We start from the raw sequence: 20,363 nt of genomic DNA on the forward strand, positions 1-20,363 counted from the left end.
CAGGTGCGCTCGCGCCATTTCAAGCGAGCAGTGAGTGGCACAAAACAGCGTCCGGTGTGAACAGGCTCCCCTAAGCCACCTGGCCTAACTCCCTCACTGCAGGACTGGGAAGGGAAACCCAAACAGAATGGCCCGTGAAATCCAAAACGATCAAGTGGCAGAACTGGCCCCCTCGGGGCCGCAAGTCTGGGGCTGCCTTGAGACGAACAGTGAGGGTGGCTTGACCTTGCCTCGTTTTGCTGCTTTAAACTCCCCACGGCCCAGTAATACGACAGCCAACGTGGGTAACGCGCCCAAAAGGAAACTGGTATGATGTGGCGCTTCAAGATGGAGCACAACATCCTCTCAGGAAGCTACGAGCAAACTCCTCTGCCGGCATCCTCGCGTCAACAGGAGCCCCCGATGCAGAACACAGCGGAGGAGGCACCTCGCGTCCTGCCAGCCCCCACCCCCCACCCCCGCGGCCCCCCAGCCGGGAAAGCAGAGCGAAAGAGCGCCCCAGAGACAGGACGGACGCTAGCGTGGCTAGCGTAAGGTCCCGCCTCAATCCCAGGCCCCCACCACCCCCGTCCCTGAGGGGTACTCTTCGAGGCGAACGTGGACTCCAGTTACACCGAGCTCGATTCATGAAAGAAACACTGTCCGGACCGGCCGAATCCGCACTTCGGTTGTTGTGGAGCGCCTTCCCCTAGTCCCTGAACACCTAAGTACGGACACAGCCGCGCAGCTGCAGCTAGACGGGGAAGGCCTCAACCCCATTGTTCAGTCCAACGCCAGCAGACTTAACGAGGGAACGCTCAGCCAGCAAAAACAGACGCAGTCGCGTCAACGACCCAGCCCCAAAGCGCGACACACACGTAAACACACGCTGTACCCAGCTCCTCCAAAGGACTATATGGGTGGCCCTAAAAAGGGCCTTTGGAATTGCCGCACGCTTAAGCCAGCAGCAGCCGCCGCCACGGCCGCCGCCTAACCTCCAAAGCCATAAAGGGTGCGTCCCTGTCGCTTCAGGGCATACACCACGTCCATGGCAGTGACCGTCTTGCGCTTGGCGTGCTCCGTGTAAGTCACTGCGTCCCGAATGACATTCTCCAGGAACACCTTCAACACACCCCGGGTCTCCTCGTAGATGAGTCCCGAGATCCGCTTGACTCCCCCACGCCGTGCCAGACGACGGATGGCGGGCTTGGTGATGCCCTGGATATTGTCCCTCAGGACCTTGCGGTGACGCTTGGCCCCACCTTTGCCCAAGCCCTTACCTCCCTTTCCTCTCCCAGACATGACTACCGCGGTCTGAGCTCACAAGCCTCAGTGCCGGCGAGGGCAGCTCTGCCCCTGATATACAAGCGTCTCGGACCGGATTGAAAACCCGAAAGCGCGCGGGCGGGAAGCGGGGTCGAAGTTGTCCCCGCCCCTCCGCAGTGTCTCATTTCTTTTCTCGCGAGTCCTACCCCTTTTCCCCACCCCCGACACCGCCCTCTAGCGGACCCTGTCCGCCGCAGTCTGATCCCAAGCCGCGGCTTCCGGATCCCGCAGCTGTTTTCTTCCCGTTCTCGCCATCTGGGCGCCCCCCCCCCCCCCGCCGAGGCATTAATATTTCCCCTCCCGGGGGGAAAAGACCCGAAGGGCAAATGGAGGCCAGAGATGGGGAAGAGACGAGAGAACCAGCGCCGGGTTTCATATCAACGAGAGGATCCCAGGCTCCGAACCGTAGTTACCGAGAAGGGCAACAAAAGCAGTTCCCATCATTAGACTGAATGACAGTCGGACGAGCCCATCTCCAGAGCAGCCGACGCCTGGTCGGGGGTTGGGAAGCGGGGAGCGGCGAGGGAGGTGCAGTGGTACGCGGAGGTCTCCTTAATGCCCAGGTTTAGTCTCCATTTTGTTGGTATGGACATTCATCTGTTGAAGGCCGAGTGTGACAGCATTGGGAGACAGGACTTTTGAAGAAGCGATTACGTTAAAAATGGGGTCATCGGGATGGGCCCCAATTCAACACGAGCGGTGTCTTTATAAAAAGAAGGGACCAGTCCCCGACTGGTGTGGCTCAGTGGATTGAGCGCCGGCCTGGGAGCCGAGGGGTCCCCTGTTCGATTCCCAGTCCCGGCACACGCCTGGGTTGCGGGCGGGTCCCCAGTCGGGGGCGTGCGAGAGGCAACCACACACTGATGTTTCTCTCCCTGTCTTTCTCCCTCCCTCCCTCCCTCCCTCCCCCCTCTGTCTAAAGATAAATAAATTAAAATCTTTAAACAAACAAACAACCAAGCAAAGCATTGGCTCTAAGAATTTAAAATAAAAAATAAAAACAAGAAGAAGGGATCAGGACAGAGACAACGCAGAGGGACAACTATGTGAGGACAGCCAGAGCACAGCTTGCATCTGCAAGCCAAGGAGAGACATCGAGAGGAACTAAACCTGCCGAAATCGTGATCGGGATCTCTGACGTCCGGCCTCTAGAACTGTGATCAAATGTGATCAAATGAGTTTCTCTTGTGTAAGCCACCCCGTCTGGGGTGCTCTGTTACTGTGGCGGCACGCCGAGCAAACACAGGCCCCCTTGATCTCTGCCCGGGGCCCCATTCCCCACCCAGACCCACGACCCACAATGGGGTCCGCAGGATCTGTGCTTTGTGAGTTACAAGCAGAAACAGCAGCGACTCGGCGCCGGGCGGCTGGGCGGGGCCGGCACCCTCGCACCCCGCATCCCACCCATCTCTCCCATCTCACCCATTGACGTTTGTTTTCGAAAGTGCTGCCTGGAGTTCTCAAGAGTGCGTGACATTCCAGCGCGTACAGTTCCACGTCAGCGCCCTTCCTCCTCAGGACCAAACTCCCCTGAACTGGTACTAAATCGGATTTAAAAGCGAAAACTCAAAATGCCAAAGATATCCAAGACCTCCCAGAGGCCCCGAGATCTGACGACTGGCCTGCGCAGATGCTGTCACGGCTACGGCAGTTCAGGGGTCCCCCGGCTTAGTGGGAATGGCTGTGTTCTGCCTTCGCCCTTCTTCTCCTCCCTTCTTCCTGCCACGACAGCGGAGCGCTCACTCACCAAACTCGGAGATCGCAGGGTGCGGAAGGGGAACGGGCGAAAGAAGGCAGAGGAGCAGCGGCGCTGGGGAGTCTAAGGCCCGGTCCCTCACTACTGTGGGACAGCGGAGGCCCTCCCTGCTTGGGCTCTTCTCGTTTGCTGTCAGAGGTGAGACCCTTAAGGGCAGGGCCTTGTCTGTAATCATCGATCTCTCTTCCAGGGCCTCGACCGTGGGACCGCGGAAGGGTTCTCTGCTCGGCTTGACTGAGCCGCCTGCCCACACGCAGAGCCCGGGAAACACCAGGCAGCGCCAACGGGTGTGTGCACACTCGCTTTCTGAGGAACTACGGCCTACCCGATCCAACATCTCTCACCCTCCAGAGGGTCAGGCCTTGGCAGGACACCGCTGCCTTGTCTGTCAGCAGCCACGTCTTGGGGATTTGCACCCCCCGCCCCCTCGACAAAGTTAGGGCATCAGAACCTGTTTCCGAATCGAACCGGGAGGTGTCAGCCAAATCACCACGCCAAGCTGATTTTCTTAGCAGGACCTTGATCGCAAGCCAACGAGCCAGCGCACACGAACGAGCGGCGCACCGGGGAGCCTTCCCAAAGCAGCGTGCCTCCCCCAGCGGGAAGGACTGCAGCGCTTTCCCGGGCCGGCCGCTGACCACGCGGCGCATCGGGGGAGGTCTGGGGGCGAGCGCGCGCAGCGCACGGACACGGCCGGACTTGCGTCGCAAGGACGGGAAACGGAGGAGGAGGGCCACCTCGACTGGAGATTAGCGGTGGCCGGGTATAAGGAGGAAAGCGCACTGGAGGCGGGTGTTCAGGCAGCTTCGACCCCGTAACCGAGCAGCTGCCACAGGTCTCAGGCGGTTTCTGGCAGTTCCCTCATCTTCACCTTCCGGCCCTGGAGAAAAACACCTCAGGGCAACAGTTCCCGCAACCTAGCAAGCATAGTCGATAGTGAACTGATTGCGCAGGCGCTCTCCAACTTTTTAACCCTTCTGTACGGCCTAGGTAGGCTACAAAATCTGGCTCTCACTGGAGGGTATATTCTGGGAAGATTTTAAGGAATTCTCCAGTTCCTTCAGGGGTCCTCGAATTGCCACAGGCGTTTTACTGACAGCTTTGACACCTTTTTGGCAAGAGGACAAAGCTGGCATTTTTGCCACTGTCTTGTGAACGCCAGACTTCCCAGGCTTAATAGGAAACTTTTGGAATGCCTTTGAACCTAGAGCTAAGTAGTACCTAATTTTATTTTCATGTCAAGGTCAAAATGTAATTGTTTCAGGTACATAAGTAATTTCCCACTTTCCGGTAAGCCTGAAAAGAAAATCAAGCAAAAGAGCAACTCGCATTCATTTAAAAAGCCCCATCGTGTCCAACCTGGTTCTAAGAAAAGTCCGCCACGGAACTGGTATTGTTCATTGGACTTTGGGCCCCTTCACAGAGCCGATGGCGGCCTCAGCTGAGGCAGCGGCTAGGCGTGAAACGAGATGAAGCAACAGATTTGAGGTCACGGCGGAAGGTAAACTTGACAAGATTTGGTGACGTAGGCACTTGGAGGATGCAAGAGACCTTGGAGCTTTCCCTTGACCCGAGGAGCTCTGGAGCTCCGGGAGATGGCGGAAGATTGCGCTAAGGTGGAGAACTCAGGGAGAAGAAATCGCTTTTGGAATCAATTAGATGCATAAAGGCCCCTATGATGTTGAAGTTGAGATTCCTGCTATGCGTGCAGAAGCACACATTCGCAAGGAGTTAGGGGTGATAATCTCTTCAGCAAAGGGGCTCAGCTGGAGATACTTTGGGGGAAGCCCTTAGCAGATAAGCTACGAAGAGAGGTCGGGGAATTTGATGAAGTCTACCCAGGGATCAGGGAGAAGGAAAGAAGGCCGGGGCAAGAACCCTCAGCAAGCACTCATTGGGCAGATGGATCAAGAGAACACCAAGTAGCAGGATAGGTGGAGAGAGAAGAGTACCACCAAGAAAGACAGTATGTCCAGAGGAGGCAAAGATTGTATCAAGAGGGCCATATTAGGCACTGACGTTCAGACATGTTTGGGTTTTTCTTGGTTGGTTGGTTGGTTGGTTGGTTGGTTGGTTTTTAAATTTTGAGAGTGCGTTTGTTAAAGCTAGGGAGAGTGAAATAAGGAAGGGCCTAGGATGGAAGAAGCAACAGGAGGGAGCCTGGGTGGGGCTGCTCTGGCTCTCTGGAACCCTTACAGGAAAGCAGTGATCCAGCGCGGGGCTGCTGTCAGCTCACTGGAAAGCCACAGAAAAGGGGACCTTGGAGACAGATTCAGGGGGTGAGCCCAGGACGAGCTGCTGCTGCCCATTTCTCCCCCCCGGTTGAAAGTCTCGTTGGAGGACTCAGAGTTTAGGAGAGTGCAAATTCACTCAAAAAGGACATTTAAGTGGGCATGCCCAACGGAGGGTGCGTGCACATTCAGAAATACTGATAACCACTTGTTACCTACTCAAGGTTCCCGGGCCTGCCGTTTCTAAAGGCCAATGTTAAAAACATTGTCAAGGTTTGGAGTGAGGAAAGGTTGTTGACCAAGAAGTCGCCAGCTCAAGGAGATGTGGGGGCGGGCGGGGCGGGGCGGGGCGGGGTGGGGGGCGGGCTAAATCTTCCACGCATTCACCTTAAAAGAGCACGGAATTCAGGCTTCTTTTACATCAAGGGAAGGGAGAAAGGTGGAGCAAGAGGTACGTGACACCTGGGCACCACCAGGGATCCAGGGAAGGGTGCCAAATTTCTAAGAATCTCTTTGTTCCTGGTCCAGTGGGCCCTGCCGATCTGAGTCCAGTCTTCGGGCGCCTGCGCACCTCTGCCAAAAACCTCAAGTCTCAAGCAGAATTCCTCTATACAGCAGGAGCTACTCGCCCGAAGGCCACGGTGGAACGCGGGCTAGAATTCAGAGTCCGGGAGAGTGAGCATTTCACTCTATACCCCTTATGCCCATTCAACGCAGCCACTTCTAGCTGCGCTTTGTATTTCACCTCTCTTTTAATCACCACGACAACCCTATAAGGCAGGTGGGCATTTATCGTTCGCATTTTACAGGCTAGGAGGCCTAGAGCATTCCGCCAGAGTTCTCACAGCTGGTGAGTGTGAGGGCCAGAGGTTCGGACCGAAGGGCTGGGACTCCAAAATTCATATCCGTAAGCAGAGAACACCAAGCCAAGAGCCCGTAATGGAAGCTAAGAGGAGGAGCGACAGGAAGTTCATAACGCACAGGGTTGAGGGACCTTCTCTGCCTGCTCACCCACTCCCCGCCCGACTCCGCTGCCGTCAAGGGGAGAAAGCCTCCCCACAAGCCAGGCCTGAGCCTGTCGCCCCTGTGCAGGCTTTACGATCTTTCTCTGCCCCCCGCCCCCACTGCCCTTCGGAATGGAGCTTTGCCTGCACGTCTCAGTCAGTACAGAGAAGCAGAGACTAAGTGCGATGCCGCAGGCCTGAGGGTGACTCCTGGCTCCGCCTCTTACTGCCTCCACGACTCTCGCAGGGTGCTTAACCTCCCCAGGCCTCGGTTTCCCGTCTGTGAAATGGGGGCGACGGGCTCCGCCAGGCGCTAGTGCTGGGGGGTACCTCAAGAAACACTTCTCACAGAGCGACAAGCACAGTGTCTGATCCACAACAGACAGCGGCGAAGCTGTATTCTATAATTGGCTATCAGATCAGCAAGATCAGGTAATCGTAGTGCAGGGTACTAAGGAAAAGCTGTTTTAGTCCTTCAATGGCCTGCTGGCATTGTCCATCCTATTCAGAATAATCTCTTTCCTTCCCTTAAAGTTTGTCATACAAGGTTAGCGATATGTTCAAAATTGGAATCCAGATTCAGCAGAATCCTGCCATTTCCAAGAATCCTCTCAACTGTCTATGGGATTCTGGGAGTTCTAAACAAGAGATAGGCTGCCTTTTCTCTGGAGGTAGTTGTTTCCCTTTTGATATTAGGTAGCCCAGATATTTTTATTGTGGGCTTTGACAGATGTACTTTTTCTCTGGATATATTATATCTCTTTTTGGCTAAAAAGTTAAGATTTAACTATGTCAGCATCTGAGTCCTCTCTTTAGAAGGAGTAGAAATTAACAAGTCATCCACATACAGTAGTAAGATTGCTCGCTGCAACACTAGTTCCTTCAGGTCCCTGCTTAAGATTTCCCCCCAAATTGTAGGGGAGTTTTTAAAACCTTGGGGCAAGACCATCCAGCAAAATTGCTGTTTATGGTGAGTTTCTAGGTTTTCCTATACAAAAGAAAATATCTTTTGGAACTCTCAGACCAGGAGAATACAGAAAAAAACATCCTTTAAATCCTAAGCAGTAGAGACTTAGACTGTCACTTGCTATCCTTGTTAACAGGGTATAGGGATTAGATGCCACAGGGTGTATATTTAGTGTGGCTTCATTTTACAGACCTCAGATCTTGTACAATGCTATATTCATTTGACCTAGGCCTCTTGACTGGCAGAATCAGACTGTTGCATTAAGACTGGCATGGCCGGATGAACTCTTGTTCTAGCTAGTGATCTAACACAGGTGTAATCCCTTTTAAGCTTCTGGTTTTAGGAGGTATTGCTTGATATCTACCCCACTCCTTTAAGGTTATTACCATGGGAGAGGTTCCAAGTGCTTTCCTTATTTTCCCTATTTTGCCCTGGGCCTGTATTTTGAGATCTGTCTTTGACATAAATTCCTCTGGCAGCACTTCTGCATGTTGAGGGTATTCCTGGAGGATTAAGAGATCCAAATCCATGTCTTTAGGGACTTCTATCTTGACTGTATGTCCAAACAAGCTTCCTGACTCTCCAAGTTTAATAAATAAGCCTCTCCCCAGTATGGGAATAGGGTATTCCAGAACATATAAGCGTGGTTGAGGGGTCAGGAACCTATTTCATAGGTAAAAGGCTCCAGAAACCATTTGGTTTCTCTTTTTCCTGATATGCCTTTTATATTTAACCTCTGCTAAACAGGTTGCCTTTCTGGGTGGTCAATACAAAGTCAGTCCTTCCCATATCCAGAAAAAATTAAATTGGGTTTCCTTCAACTTCCAAGATAACCTGGGGCTTCTCAGGGGGAGAATTTGATCTTATTTCTCGAAGCCTCCTAGGGACCCCTCAGCCCCATCAATCTTCATCTTCAAGGGGCATTTAGGGACTGTTCTTGTCTCCAGTCTTCCCTCTCTAGTAGGACAGTCATCTTCCAAAGTCCCTCCTGCTTATAGTATACACATTGATTTGGTTCCACTTAGTAGCCTGTGGACCTGTCCCATGGTGGGGGCCAGGGTTACTCACCTGAGGTTACCTGGGTCTGAATGGATGAGTACTGTCAACAGGGCAGTTTGCCTGTTCATCTTTGTGTCTTCTTTCTTTTCTTCTGCCACATGTCTGATACTGAATATCTTAAAGGTTGTTTCCATCATTTTGGAAGGGTCGTGTCTGGCCCTATTGCTAATTTTTTGAAGTTTTGAGACTGAGCCAGGAGTTCAGTAGTTGCCCACCAAAAAGCAGCTCTGGAGATGATTTTATGAGAAGGAACTTTATTGGAAGACAGCAAGCAAGGAACACACTGACAATGACATCCAGAGCACTGTGTCCCAAACAAGCATTTAGTCCATCTTTATTGGGGGCAATCATGCATAAACATTAAGGTAGACTTTGGCATCGCATATATAGGTGAAGACATTCCAGTGCACTTGCAGTAAAAAGACATGGAGATATAGATATATAGATATATATAGATATATATATATATACATACACACACACATATCTTGCATGTTAAAAAACGGCAGAAAATCTCTGCTTCTGGGTGAAAATTTCAGTATTACAATGAGGAAGGTTCATGAGGAGGTCACTAAGGTCAGTAAAGTTGAAGGGCAGTAGAAGATGAAATTTTCTTTCTGCTAATTCTAAATAGGCCCTAGGATTGTTTATGGTAACCTCTTGTGACTTATAAGTTTCCCATTAGATGCAGTAATTCTGCACAGCAACTGGTTTTTTTAGTCCTGTACAAAAGTTACAGCAGTAGATACCACAGCATAAGATGAGACCTACCATAATGATGATTGTCAATCAGTATCTTCTTCCACCGGGTGGTCCCAATCCAAACCAGGACTCAGCCTATTGGTTTCGCTATAAGAATGGGTCAGATATAGAACTGATTTGTACATGCATATCCTGAAGAGCTAGAGGTAATATTCCCAGAGTTATCTGGGATATACACACAGTATTCTGTTACCAAGGTACGTGTTTCTCCTTAGGCTGCTGTGAGAGTATCTAGTGCTATTCTATTTTGGAGTACTGCATTTATCAAGGTCATTTCCATAGTTATGAGTGACATTCCTTTTAAGGTGTCATTTAAGACACATTGGTTATAGTTCGTTAGTGCCTCAATATGCCAGATTATGCCTTCTAATCCTAGCTATGGAGTGAAAATTGCTAATATGATAATACCAATGGAAGACGGACCTAGTCCATCTATTGAACAATCAGAGATAATTAATGGAACTGACGATTGCATTTTTGCCCACCTCTCTTGTATGCAAGAGAGCCAGAGATGAGCTGGTTTGTATAAAAGAAGTCCCCATCCTGCCTCTGATCCCTGACTGGTGACCTGTCCTCTTTACTCTAAACATTCGAAGTTTAGTCCAAAAGTCACTTTTCTGATTGGTTGGTAAAGGTGTTGGTAGGGGAGGGAATATACCTGCAAAGCTCTGATTGGATAGAGAAAACCTCTGTCCTTTTGCTTTAGACGGGATTCCATGAACTTTTTAAAAGGCTGGCTCAGATGCCAGAAATAGTGCAGGGAGGCCGTTTAGGGCAAAGGCAGGTAGTGGAGTGCACACTTCTCTCTGAAGTGCAGTTTGCATGAAAGATCCCTGTGTAGAAATGACTGCTAGGCTCTGTTTGTTTTTACTTAAATTTGAGCCCAGTTAGCCACCAGGGATCCTTCTTAGTAGGTATCTTTTTTTCTCAGGGTCCACATATTGAACCTCTGTTAGGGTGTTCTTTTAAGTGGTCAATACAGAGTAAGTGGCTCCAGTGTGCAGTAGCAATTCTAAGGGTTCTCCTTCAACTTCTAAAATAACCTGGGGCTCCTCAGTGGAAATGATCTTATTCCCCGGGGCCTTTTGGGGAGCCCCTTGGCCACGTCAATCTTCATCTTCAAGGGGCGTTTGGAGAGCGAGGCTGCCTCCCACCTTCCCTCTCTGGGGATGGGTGGAGCATCCCTCTCCCAGTGCCCTGCTTTCTTGCAGTATGGACATTGGTCCTGCCCTAGCTTGGGGGCCTGTGGACCTTTCCCACGGCGGGGCCAGGGTTACTCACCAGAGGCATCTTCTCTTTCTAAATGTTACATGGTCCCAAACAAATGGCTACTGCCAAAATAGCAGCCTACTTTTTCATTTCCATGTCTTTCTTCTTTTCATCTGCCTTGTCTGTTACTGAACACATTAAAGGCTATTTCTATCAATTTGGAAGTGCCCTTTTCCAGTCCTATTGCCAGTTTTTGGAGTTTCTTCCTGTGTCTGGAGCACTTTGAGAAATGAAATAGGTGCCTCCCTCTCTGCACTCTGGGGAGGACATTTTTGTCTGGGGAGGGTAAGAACCTAGGAAGATTCCTGGGCAAGTAGAATGAGGAAACTGAGACAAGATAATTAAACAAGGCCAAACAATCTGAACAATTTACAGCTAGTGAATTGTAAGACCTTATCTTCCCTAACCAAGGACACTGGAGAGCAAATTGTTCATGAAAGAACAAAGCCAGTGCCATTTGCAAGCAGGCATATGACCTAATTAAACATGAATGCCATTTTCCTCTTCTGAGCTTATGTCCCCATGACTGGAAATTACTGGAAAGCAAGAACATAACTTGACTAACTGCCCCCACAGCCCCAGGCAAACAATAACATTGTAGCAAACTGCAGTTTATGCAAAAATCCCAATCCTCCAGTGTCTCATGGCCCCCAACAGTCCAGGGGCCGCACAACAGCCACCCCTCCCACCCTTTTATAATCCAGTTATAGCCTCATCAAAGCTCAAAGCCCCCACCCCTCAGGGCGGGTGAATATGTCAGCACCTAGCCCTTTCCCTCTCTTGGAAAGTAAAATAAAAAGTTGGCTCTCTGCATTTTCCACTCTGTGAGTTCCTTCACAGCCTGCATCACGGCTGCCCTGACAGTTTATACGTCTTCTCCTCAACCAGAGAATACCTAGCTTAAATCACCCCACTCAGGAAGATAGAGGACAGAGATCCAATCAACGCCATTTGTGCAGCCAAACACAAGGGAACAAAAAACAAAAACCTGATTATAGCGTGACTCAAGATTAAAAGTAAAGCAGTAAAACTGAGCAGAGAATAATCCCAAACCTCCCTATATGCACATTTTGATACATCAGCATATTGAAAACAGACCTGGAAAGCTAATGAATATTCTACTGAAAACCTCTCCTAAGATTCTCTCCTGCAGAGGGGGGAAAATAACCAAGACAACGACCTGGTGAGGGCTTGCTCTACAGCATTACTGTGCCCCTTCTTGAGCATGGACTTTTTACTTCCTCCTAAAACCTAAGGGTTCCCATGGGACCTTAGAGTGGTGGGGACTTAGCAGGGGCGAGAGGTGTCTTGAATGCCAGACTGTGGAGGGGGAGCTTTTACCCTATGAATAGTGTGGGGGAAAGGATTATAGAAGGGAAGCAAGAAGATTAACATATATGTTGAGATGCTCATAAATATTAGCAATCAGAAAAAGACAAATTAAAGCAATAATGAGGTGGATGTCACTTTATACTGGATACTCTAGAAAACACTGGAAACCTGAATAATTCCAAGGGTTGGCCAGGAGATAGGGTTTATACATGACTGGAGCCCTCCTGGTGCGCTGTGTGGGCTGGGGCAGCTATTCTGAAGACTAGCCTGATACTTCTTAGGTCAACTAAGTAACCGTATCGTAAGCAGCAGCAATTCTGCCTCTGGATATCTATCCAAAAGAAATTCCCACACTATGAGAATGGATAGGGAAACTGGTGGATTAGGGAGACTCAAAAGTTGGAAAATTTTAGTTTAAGGCCACAGTTAATAAACCTAGTAGTTAATGCATATGAAAAGCTATTGTTTCAGGAACTGCAGGTAGGCCCACCTGGACCCCAGGAGACCACAGGGGTTGATCTTTGTGCTCCATGAGAGACCATAAGCAATCGAGATGGCATTTGAGCCATTGTGTTCCAGGGAGAGACAGATGATTGCCTGGGGTACAGCTAAGTGGCCAGGGACAGAATTTTGCAGGGGTTTTTTTTTTTAATCTAATTTTTCCTGAATTCCAAACACCTCACCACATTTTCTCCTCCGTTATAAAAAGCCTGGCTTGAAAGGAAATGTAGGATGGTCTGTTAGGGTACAAACCCACTGTCTTCTCAGCTCCTGGGCCATCTAAATAAAATGCCCATAGAGACTCATTCCCTGCCTCTGCTTATTGGGTCTAGTAGGTGACAGGTAACCCGAACACTGGCTTTTCCAGTTTCAAGTGGAGAACTCTGTAACATTAAGTGGATTAAATGGGATTTAAATATCATATAAAAATGGGAGTAACTGAAAGAACTTTGTCAGTGAAGAAATGAAACCAAACAACCACCACCAAATCCAAACTGTTAACCAAATGTATTATCTTTTTTTAACAGCAAAATTGCCTTATGGGAAAAATGCTCGCAATAAAGATGCTTATGGCAAAAATAATGGACAGTAATAAGTCACATCAGCTGGGGAGTCTATTTGGTTCTTTGAGATGATTACATTTCTCTGGTCTAATCCTGGCCCCACCAAGCTGTTTATACCTCATCTTTATGTTTATTGTCTGCCTTTATTTCTAAATTCTGGTTATATTCTCCCTCCTTTCCACAGTGATTACAGAGCCTAGATGAACCAGATTGAATGAAACAGGCATCGCCAGCTTTGGTTTCTGTCATGTCATGGCTTCAGTCTTCCACCTAGATCTCCTCTGATTGTCAAAATGTTCGTATGGTCTAAGGAAAAATTCTCAGAAACATTAGAGATGAGAAAATTGAACTTTGGTAAAGCTAGAATTTGCCATGGTTCATATAGCCTACAGTATCTATCTATCTATAATCTATCTATCTACCTACCTACCTACCTACCTACCTACCTACCTACCTATTATCTATCTATCATCTCTGTGTCAACCTACCTATCAATCAATCTGCCTACCTATTATCTTCTGATTGTTTTGGAGGAAACTATACATGCTTATTTTAAGCAATTCAAACAATTTAGAAATGCTCACTGAATATAAGAAACACCTATACATCATTCTTAAACTTTTATGAACTTTTTTTCTGATAATTCTCTATACATCCATACATATTTATATATACTAGTAACACTGCATATATAATAATTCAATTCTTTGGGCTCAAGTAGAGAAATAACATGTACATTAAAAGCTAGAATATAAAGTTCAGAGTGAAACCTTTCAAAGGAAGAAAATAAGAACATAGTGGATGACTCAGAGGCATCTAGCCTGGGTGCCTGAGAGGACAGTGCTGCTGCTATTCAGAGAAATGGGGAGCCTGGAAAGAAAAGGTAAGACTTCAAACCAGTCAATTGTGAGATCTGATTACTCAATGGGACACTTAAGTGCCTCTATTACCCTGGTAATGGAGGTAGACCCACAGAGTAAATTCTATATAATCATTTATGTACATTCTACTGGTAGTTCTGAATTCACCCAAGAAGGGAAGAGATAGCAGCCCAGGCTGGCTTCTACTTGGGTGGAAATGAGAAGGAAGTTTTTTTGTTAGCAAAGAGATAAAATAGTATTATATTCCTCACTGTTACAGATAGTTAAAAACTTTTTTTAAAAAAAGCCATTTATTAATGCGAAAAGATACATAATACATATTCTGAAATTTGGCAATATTCAGAAGCTGCATCAGCCAAGACAGAATTCAGTTAAACTATATCGTAATAGCATTTAGTGGATTAGACAGGATGGGAACAGGGTCACTATTAATATTACCGTAAAGAGGATGTATAATTATTGATTTAAGGACAAGATCTTGGAGCAATTTAAGAAGAAAAAAGAAACATAACTATTGATTATAAAATTCAATACTATTAAAAATACAGACCAATCGTACTCAGTAAGACAGGCTGACCAGTTTTTATTCACACATTTTTTTTTTACTCTAAATACTTTGAGAAAATAATCTTTTACCTTTTTCTCTTGTAATATTTTGTATTACAAATTTATTAGGCTCATTCACCTAATTTTTGTCTCACTAAACAAAATTGAACATTATGGTAAACAAATATAAGGTAATGTATATTCAGATTCTAAATACTTTTGTTTCATTGAAAGAAAAAGTGTTACTCAGATCAGTGGTTCTCAAACCTTAAAGGGTGTATCAGAATCACCTGGAGGGTTTGTTTAAACACAAGCTGTTAGGTTTTACCCCCAGAGTTTCTCATTTAATAGGCCTGGCGTGGTTCTAACAAGGTCCCAGGTGATCTGATGCTCCTAGATTAGAGCTCACACTTAGAACACTAGTTTAGCCAGTGGATAGTTTCCTCCCCACTCCTCCCATTGTTCTTTGATTTCTCTTTAAATCTTTAATATGTCCTTCTCCAAAGTATCTCAATGAGGATCAGATCTATTCAATCTACGTTGCCTTTAAAGTTTAAAAAAAATAAAGTCATAGTGACATTTGCAGTTGAAATGCTATCAGTTGCAACTAAGATTTTAAAGGGAAAATGAAACATCTTTAACACCAAATCCTCTGATTTATTTCTCACCTGGACATCTTCACAAACATTATTCTTGCAGCTCTTTCCCTGGTCCCCCCCGCCCCCCCCCCCCCGCCCCCGCCGTCTCCATCCCCATCCCCGGAATATATCTCAGTAGGATGCCAGGCATTCTGCTCTTTATTCAAAGCCTGACACAGCCACGCTTTCCTGTTTCTCAGCAGCCTGTGACTTCTCTCATTACTGTATTCTAGTGGAAGGGTTCCTATGGTAATTATTGTCTATATTTATTAAAATTTTTTATTTTCTACACTTATATTGAATATGTACTACCATGTGATTCAACCATATATGTATGTATATATATACTTTATTTATGATTTTTCTTCTCCATTCTGATAAGCTCCTAGAGGTGTCTCACAACCTTTGACTTGCTGATATCTCCATTGTTAAGCACCATGTTTTAAACCTGGTTCCCCTTCAAGTGTTTGGTTCCAATGAGAGCAGCCAAGTATAGAGACCAATAATGCAACAGCTGGCTTTTCTTTTGGGAGCTGACATAAATTTTCTTTTTCAACTACTATGCAGCCAAATTTAGCTGTAAAATTATAAACTTAGAATGCTGAAAACAGCCCTAGCTGGTGTGGCTCAGTGGATGGATGAGCACCAGCCTGCGAACCAAAGGGTCATCAGGTTGATTCCAAGTGTAGGACACATGCCTGGGTCGCAGGCCAGGTCCCCAGCAGGGAGTGCGTGAAATGCAACCACACACTGTACCACACACTGATGTTTCTCTCCCTTTCTCCCTCCCTTCCCCTCTCTCTAAAAAAAAAAAAAAAAAAAAAAAAAAAAAGAATGCCGAAAACGTCTTACTTGAAAATGTAATTGCTAATAAACTATAACTAGGCTTAAAGATTAGAGGTGTGGACCTACCACATTTCTATTCAAGAAAATTTAGTAGTACAGAGAATGACACTGTATTCTTTACTGTGCAGATATAGAATAATTTGCTTTGCCTTACCAATGATTAAATTATGTTTTCTATATTAATGGTGGATATTCCTTTAGGCCTCTCATTCTAAGCTACAACAGGCTCTATTGGAAAAGTTACATGTCTGAATTGTTACTTGAAGATTTGCTTTTAAGACATTAAGATTATTAATTTGTTTTGCTATTTTAGGGTATTCCCTCTGCATCTGTATTTGCAATGTTGTCACTAAAAGACTATCTCATAGGTCCTTAACTAAATTTTCTTGAATGTAGAACCAAAAAACCAAAATCTAAAAAACATAAGGTACAGAACACCCCTGAGGGGCCTTTTTATTGAACATTAAACACAAAGGAAATCCAGAATACTTTTTATACACTGGCCAGACAACTGCCAAACATTTACAACTGCACCAGGTAACTCATCTCTGACTTAGTAACATACAGAATGAGTGAAAAATAGGTTTAGTTATGAGTACATGACATATTGTTATGACTTACCAGTCATTAATTACTGCGGTACTTTCCTCACAAACGGTGAGCTTATCTTTGCCCCACCCTGTATTCGGATGTTTGTATGGTTAATAACCGGTTTCGACTTTGCAAGTACTCTTGCATCTTAAGTGAGCCTATCACAAAACTGCATCCTATGTTCAGGCCCTTAAAGCCACCTGGCCCACTCCCTCACTTAAGGGCTAGAAGTGAAGCCCAGATTTCGAGAATCAACGATCAGGAGGCAGAACTCCCATCTAGACCGTAAGTCTACGGCAGCCTTCCCACTTTACTTAAATGTAGCAAAACTGGAGATTGAGATAAATCGACCCTTCATGATTTTTCACTTTCCACAAGCTAGTTTAACAAGCGATAACACGCCGAGAAACCTAACACACTATTTCAGCCAGTGACATAAAAGCACAGGTTCTTAAAACTGGAAAGTAAAGCGAAAAGGAGCCCTTAAAACTTGGGTAGAACCATAGGCAGCACTACACACAAACGCACGCTTCCCTCTAGTGTAAAGTGGTGTCCCGAAGGTAATTACCCACACTACAAAACAAGTGCACAACAACTCCTCCAAAACCTGTATGGGTGGCCCTAAAAAGGGCCTTTGAGATTGCCGCCATGTTTAAGGCTTTAACGGGCATTTAACCTCCAAAGCCATAGAGGGTGCGTCCCTGTCGCTTTAAAGCGTACACCACGTCCATAGCAGTGACCGTCTTACGCTTGGCGTGCTCCGTGTACGTTACAGCGTCCCGGATGACATTCTCCAGGAACACCTTCAGCACACCTCGGGTCTCCTCGTAAATGAGCCCGGAAATACGCTTGACTCCTCCACGCCGAGCAAGACGACGGATAGCTGGCTTGGTGATGCCCTGGATATTGTCCCTCAGAACCTTGCGGTGGCGCTTAGCTCCACCTTTGCCCAAGCCCTTACCTCCCTTGCCCCTGCCAGACATAGCTACCACAACCTGAGAACCCAAGCCTCAATGCCCGAGAGAACAGCTCTGCCTGATATACAGGATTATCGGACCGGATTGAAAACCTCAAGCGCATGGGCGGGAAGCAGTCGAAATTTCCCCCTCCCCTCCAGTTTCCCTTTTCTCACGTGTCCTATCCCTTCTCCGCCCCCACCCCCGCCCACTGCCCTCTAGCGGACCCTGTCTGCCACAGTCAGATCCCAAGCCCCGGCTTCCCGATGCCGCCGTTGTTTTCCTCCGGATCCCGCCAACCGGGGTGCTCCCCCGAGACACTAAATTCAGGCGAAGAGCAAGGGTCTTTCTCGGAGAGACTAGAAGAACAAATGGAATCGAGATGGAAAGGAGATGAGAACGCAAGCCCCGGGTCTAATCCCAAGAGGATCCCAGGCTTTAGACTGGTTACAGGAAAGGGCCACAAGCAGTTGGGATAGTTAGCCTGAAAGACGGACTGGGCCATCTCCAGATCGGCACCTGGGATGTCGAGGAAGAGAGGAGGGGGAGGTCTGGTGTTGAGTCTAGCCTTTGTTTTGGTGGTATGAGGCCTGGGATTTCACCTCACCTGGGAGAAATGAAATCCTGGTCTCACTATATTGCCAAACCTTTCTCATGGTCAGTGAATCCAATGTACTGTAGTCCAAACTTCTCGTAAGAGAAGCAATATATACAGAAAGAAGACTGAAGGATATTCTGTAACTCTTTCTAGATCCTCTAAAATCGACGCCTGTTTTCAGCCAGGATTTTGTTTCAAATTGAGGCCTCACATAGAGCCCCAAAGTTCGCTGAAATGGGTTTTGCAAAAGGGAGGACACCTGCTCCATATTGAATTGTTACTAGAAAATGCCCTGTGAAGTTGATTGGGATACTTACTGATAGCAGTTCATTACCAGGGCCTTCTGTAGGCGAATCCACGGGAAGATATAGTTTCTCCTCAGAGAGAATTAAGTTTTATTCTGAGAAAGGTTTATTTATTTAAACATCTTATGTGCCTTCTTTCATCTCTCCTTTGGTTCTAACTACTACCTTCTATATGCCAATGTATAGTAATGAATTCCAAATTGTTATCTCTATCCTGATTTCTAGGTTTCAGATATGAGATTGTTCTTTACTCATTTTAAATTCAAAACTCAAACTCTCCAAAAATCAAAATTTAAAATGAAAATATCTAAGGTGCGACTCTCATGGGAGCTGAGAATTGATTCCCCCACTCCTACCTCTTTTCTCAGTCTGTTCACTGAATGATGCCACCGTGCTCACATGTCTAAAACAACACCTTGGAATTCACAGATGTTGAAGGGTAGTAGAACATACCACCCCAAAATAAGACTAGGAGTTCAGGACATGCCAAACCAAAATGCTGCTTTGGTATATTGATTTTTTTGAGCCATAGGTACTTAAAAAACAAGAAATGCAGGAACAGACTTTGAACTCCCCTTATCTGCCTAAAGACAGATCCCCTCAAAAAGCTGAATTGCATGGTCTGAAGAATTAAACTGACATAAGACTGATCAAAAGGAATAAAGCCTGCAAATTTTAATGTTTGCATTTGTACACAGTAGCCTTCAGAAGGAAATTAAGACCTGAAGAGCCCACTTGGCCCAAAAGTTTATACATATCTTTTAAAACAAAATAATTCTGAGGCTTGGGCTGGGACAGTACATTGTGGGACAATAGCTAGGATACATACGGGGGAAGTCATGGAGGATACATGTAATTTTAGTAGGTTGGTTTGTACAGATCCATTTTGATATCAATTCCCTGTCTCTGGTGTGAAGAATATTCTCTTCCTGTACTGGAAGCGTATCTCTCAAACAGGAAATTTTATGAGCTACTTTTAGATAAAAGGGGCAGGTCAGAGAGTCCTTCCTGCACCTGCTGTTTCTCAAGTTCTTTCAGCTCAAAATCAATATACAAAAGTGGCATGTTTCAGGGAAGCATGCTCTGCACCCCATTAAACTCTTATCTGCTATAGGGAAGGCAAAAATTTCACTTCTGCTCTTAGGCTGTGTTTGGCTGGGCCTGAGAATTAAATTGACATGAGACAGTAACTGGAGGAAGCATACAAATTTATTTCCTGTAAGTTTTACTTGCCATGGGAGCCCTCATAAAGAAATGAAGGATCAAAGAGACGGTTAGAGTTGAACACTTACATACTGAACTTGATACAAACTCGTCAATTGGGAAAATGTAACATGACAAAAGGGTTTGAATTAGTATTTCAATGGTGGAAAAGGGACCAGGAAGATAAGTGTTAGTTTAACGAGATTTGTTTGTACAGATTTCTCTCAGCTTTGCACCTGCTGTTTTTCAAGTGCATGTAGCTCAAAATAATCCTTATGCCAAAATGACATATTTTAGGTGTGTCATATTCTGCCACTGATGGGGTTCAGGACATGCTATCCCAAAATATGGCCCCTTAGCAATTAGATATATATTTTTTACATATTAAATGTTTTAAACTGAAGTGGTCTTTCCATGGACCTTCTCCACCGAAACAGGTCATAAAGCCCTCTTGTGAGAGATACCCTCCTTGTATTCAGAGGAAAGGAGCATTCCTATCTTTAAAGGCAAAGGGACACACAGAAGAAGCCTAACAAACCGGCCTTGCTGTTTCCCTCCAGGTTACTATATCTACCTCATGCTCCTTAACCACTCCCATTTTTACACAACTGCTCACTCTTCATTAAACCTAGCATAAAAATACTCAGGTATAACTGTTTCTTCAGGTCTTCATTTCCTTATGAAGATTTCTGTGTCACATAAAACTTATGTGAAATAAGTTTGTATGTTTCCTGTTAATCTGTCTTTGGCAGTTTAATTTTCAGATCCAGCCAGGGACTCTAAGCGGGTGGAGGAAAACTTTCTCCCTCTCTTATACTCACCCTTCACTGTACAGCACAGACACTAGTGTTAAGGACTGGTGGCAAAGGTGGAATTTTTAACCAATGAGCAGTATGTTAAGGGAATGAGTTCATCTCAGAATGGGATAAAAAAAGAAGCTCAAAATCCTATTGCTTCTCAATTTGGCCCAGGACTGCAGGCCACTCAGGACGAAAGGGAATCAGTCCTATGGTCTCATCTTGGTGGTACCTGATGCTCTGGGGTAGTTGA

The 20,363-nt window shown here is 46.3% G+C and overlaps 1 protein-coding gene across 1 annotated transcript; it reads right to left on the bottom strand.

Moving 5' to 3' along the window:
- Window positions 1–578: 578 nt before the first annotated feature.
- On the bottom strand, window positions 579–17,260 carry LOC129063715 (uncharacterized). The gene is made up of 3 exons (XM_054564782.1): window positions 16,925–17,260; window positions 3,626–3,803; window positions 579–1,300 (listed from the first exon to the last, which is right to left on the bottom strand). Exons 1-3 carry the CDS (start codon window positions 17,232–17,234, stop codon window positions 970–972), a joined length of 819 nt encoding a protein of 272 aa, XP_054420757.1. The 5' UTR covers window positions 17,235–17,260; the 3' UTR covers window positions 579–969.
- Window positions 17,261–20,363: the final 3,103 nt, after the last annotated feature.

Source organism: Pteronotus mesoamericanus, unplaced genomic scaffold (assembly GCF_021234165.1).
Source record: "Pteronotus mesoamericanus isolate MK-2021 breed Mesoamerican mustached bat unplaced genomic scaffold, CSHL_Meso_final scaffold_99, whole genome shotgun sequence".
NCBI lineage: Eukaryota > Metazoa > Chordata > Mammalia > Chiroptera > Mormoopidae > Pteronotus > Pteronotus mesoamericanus.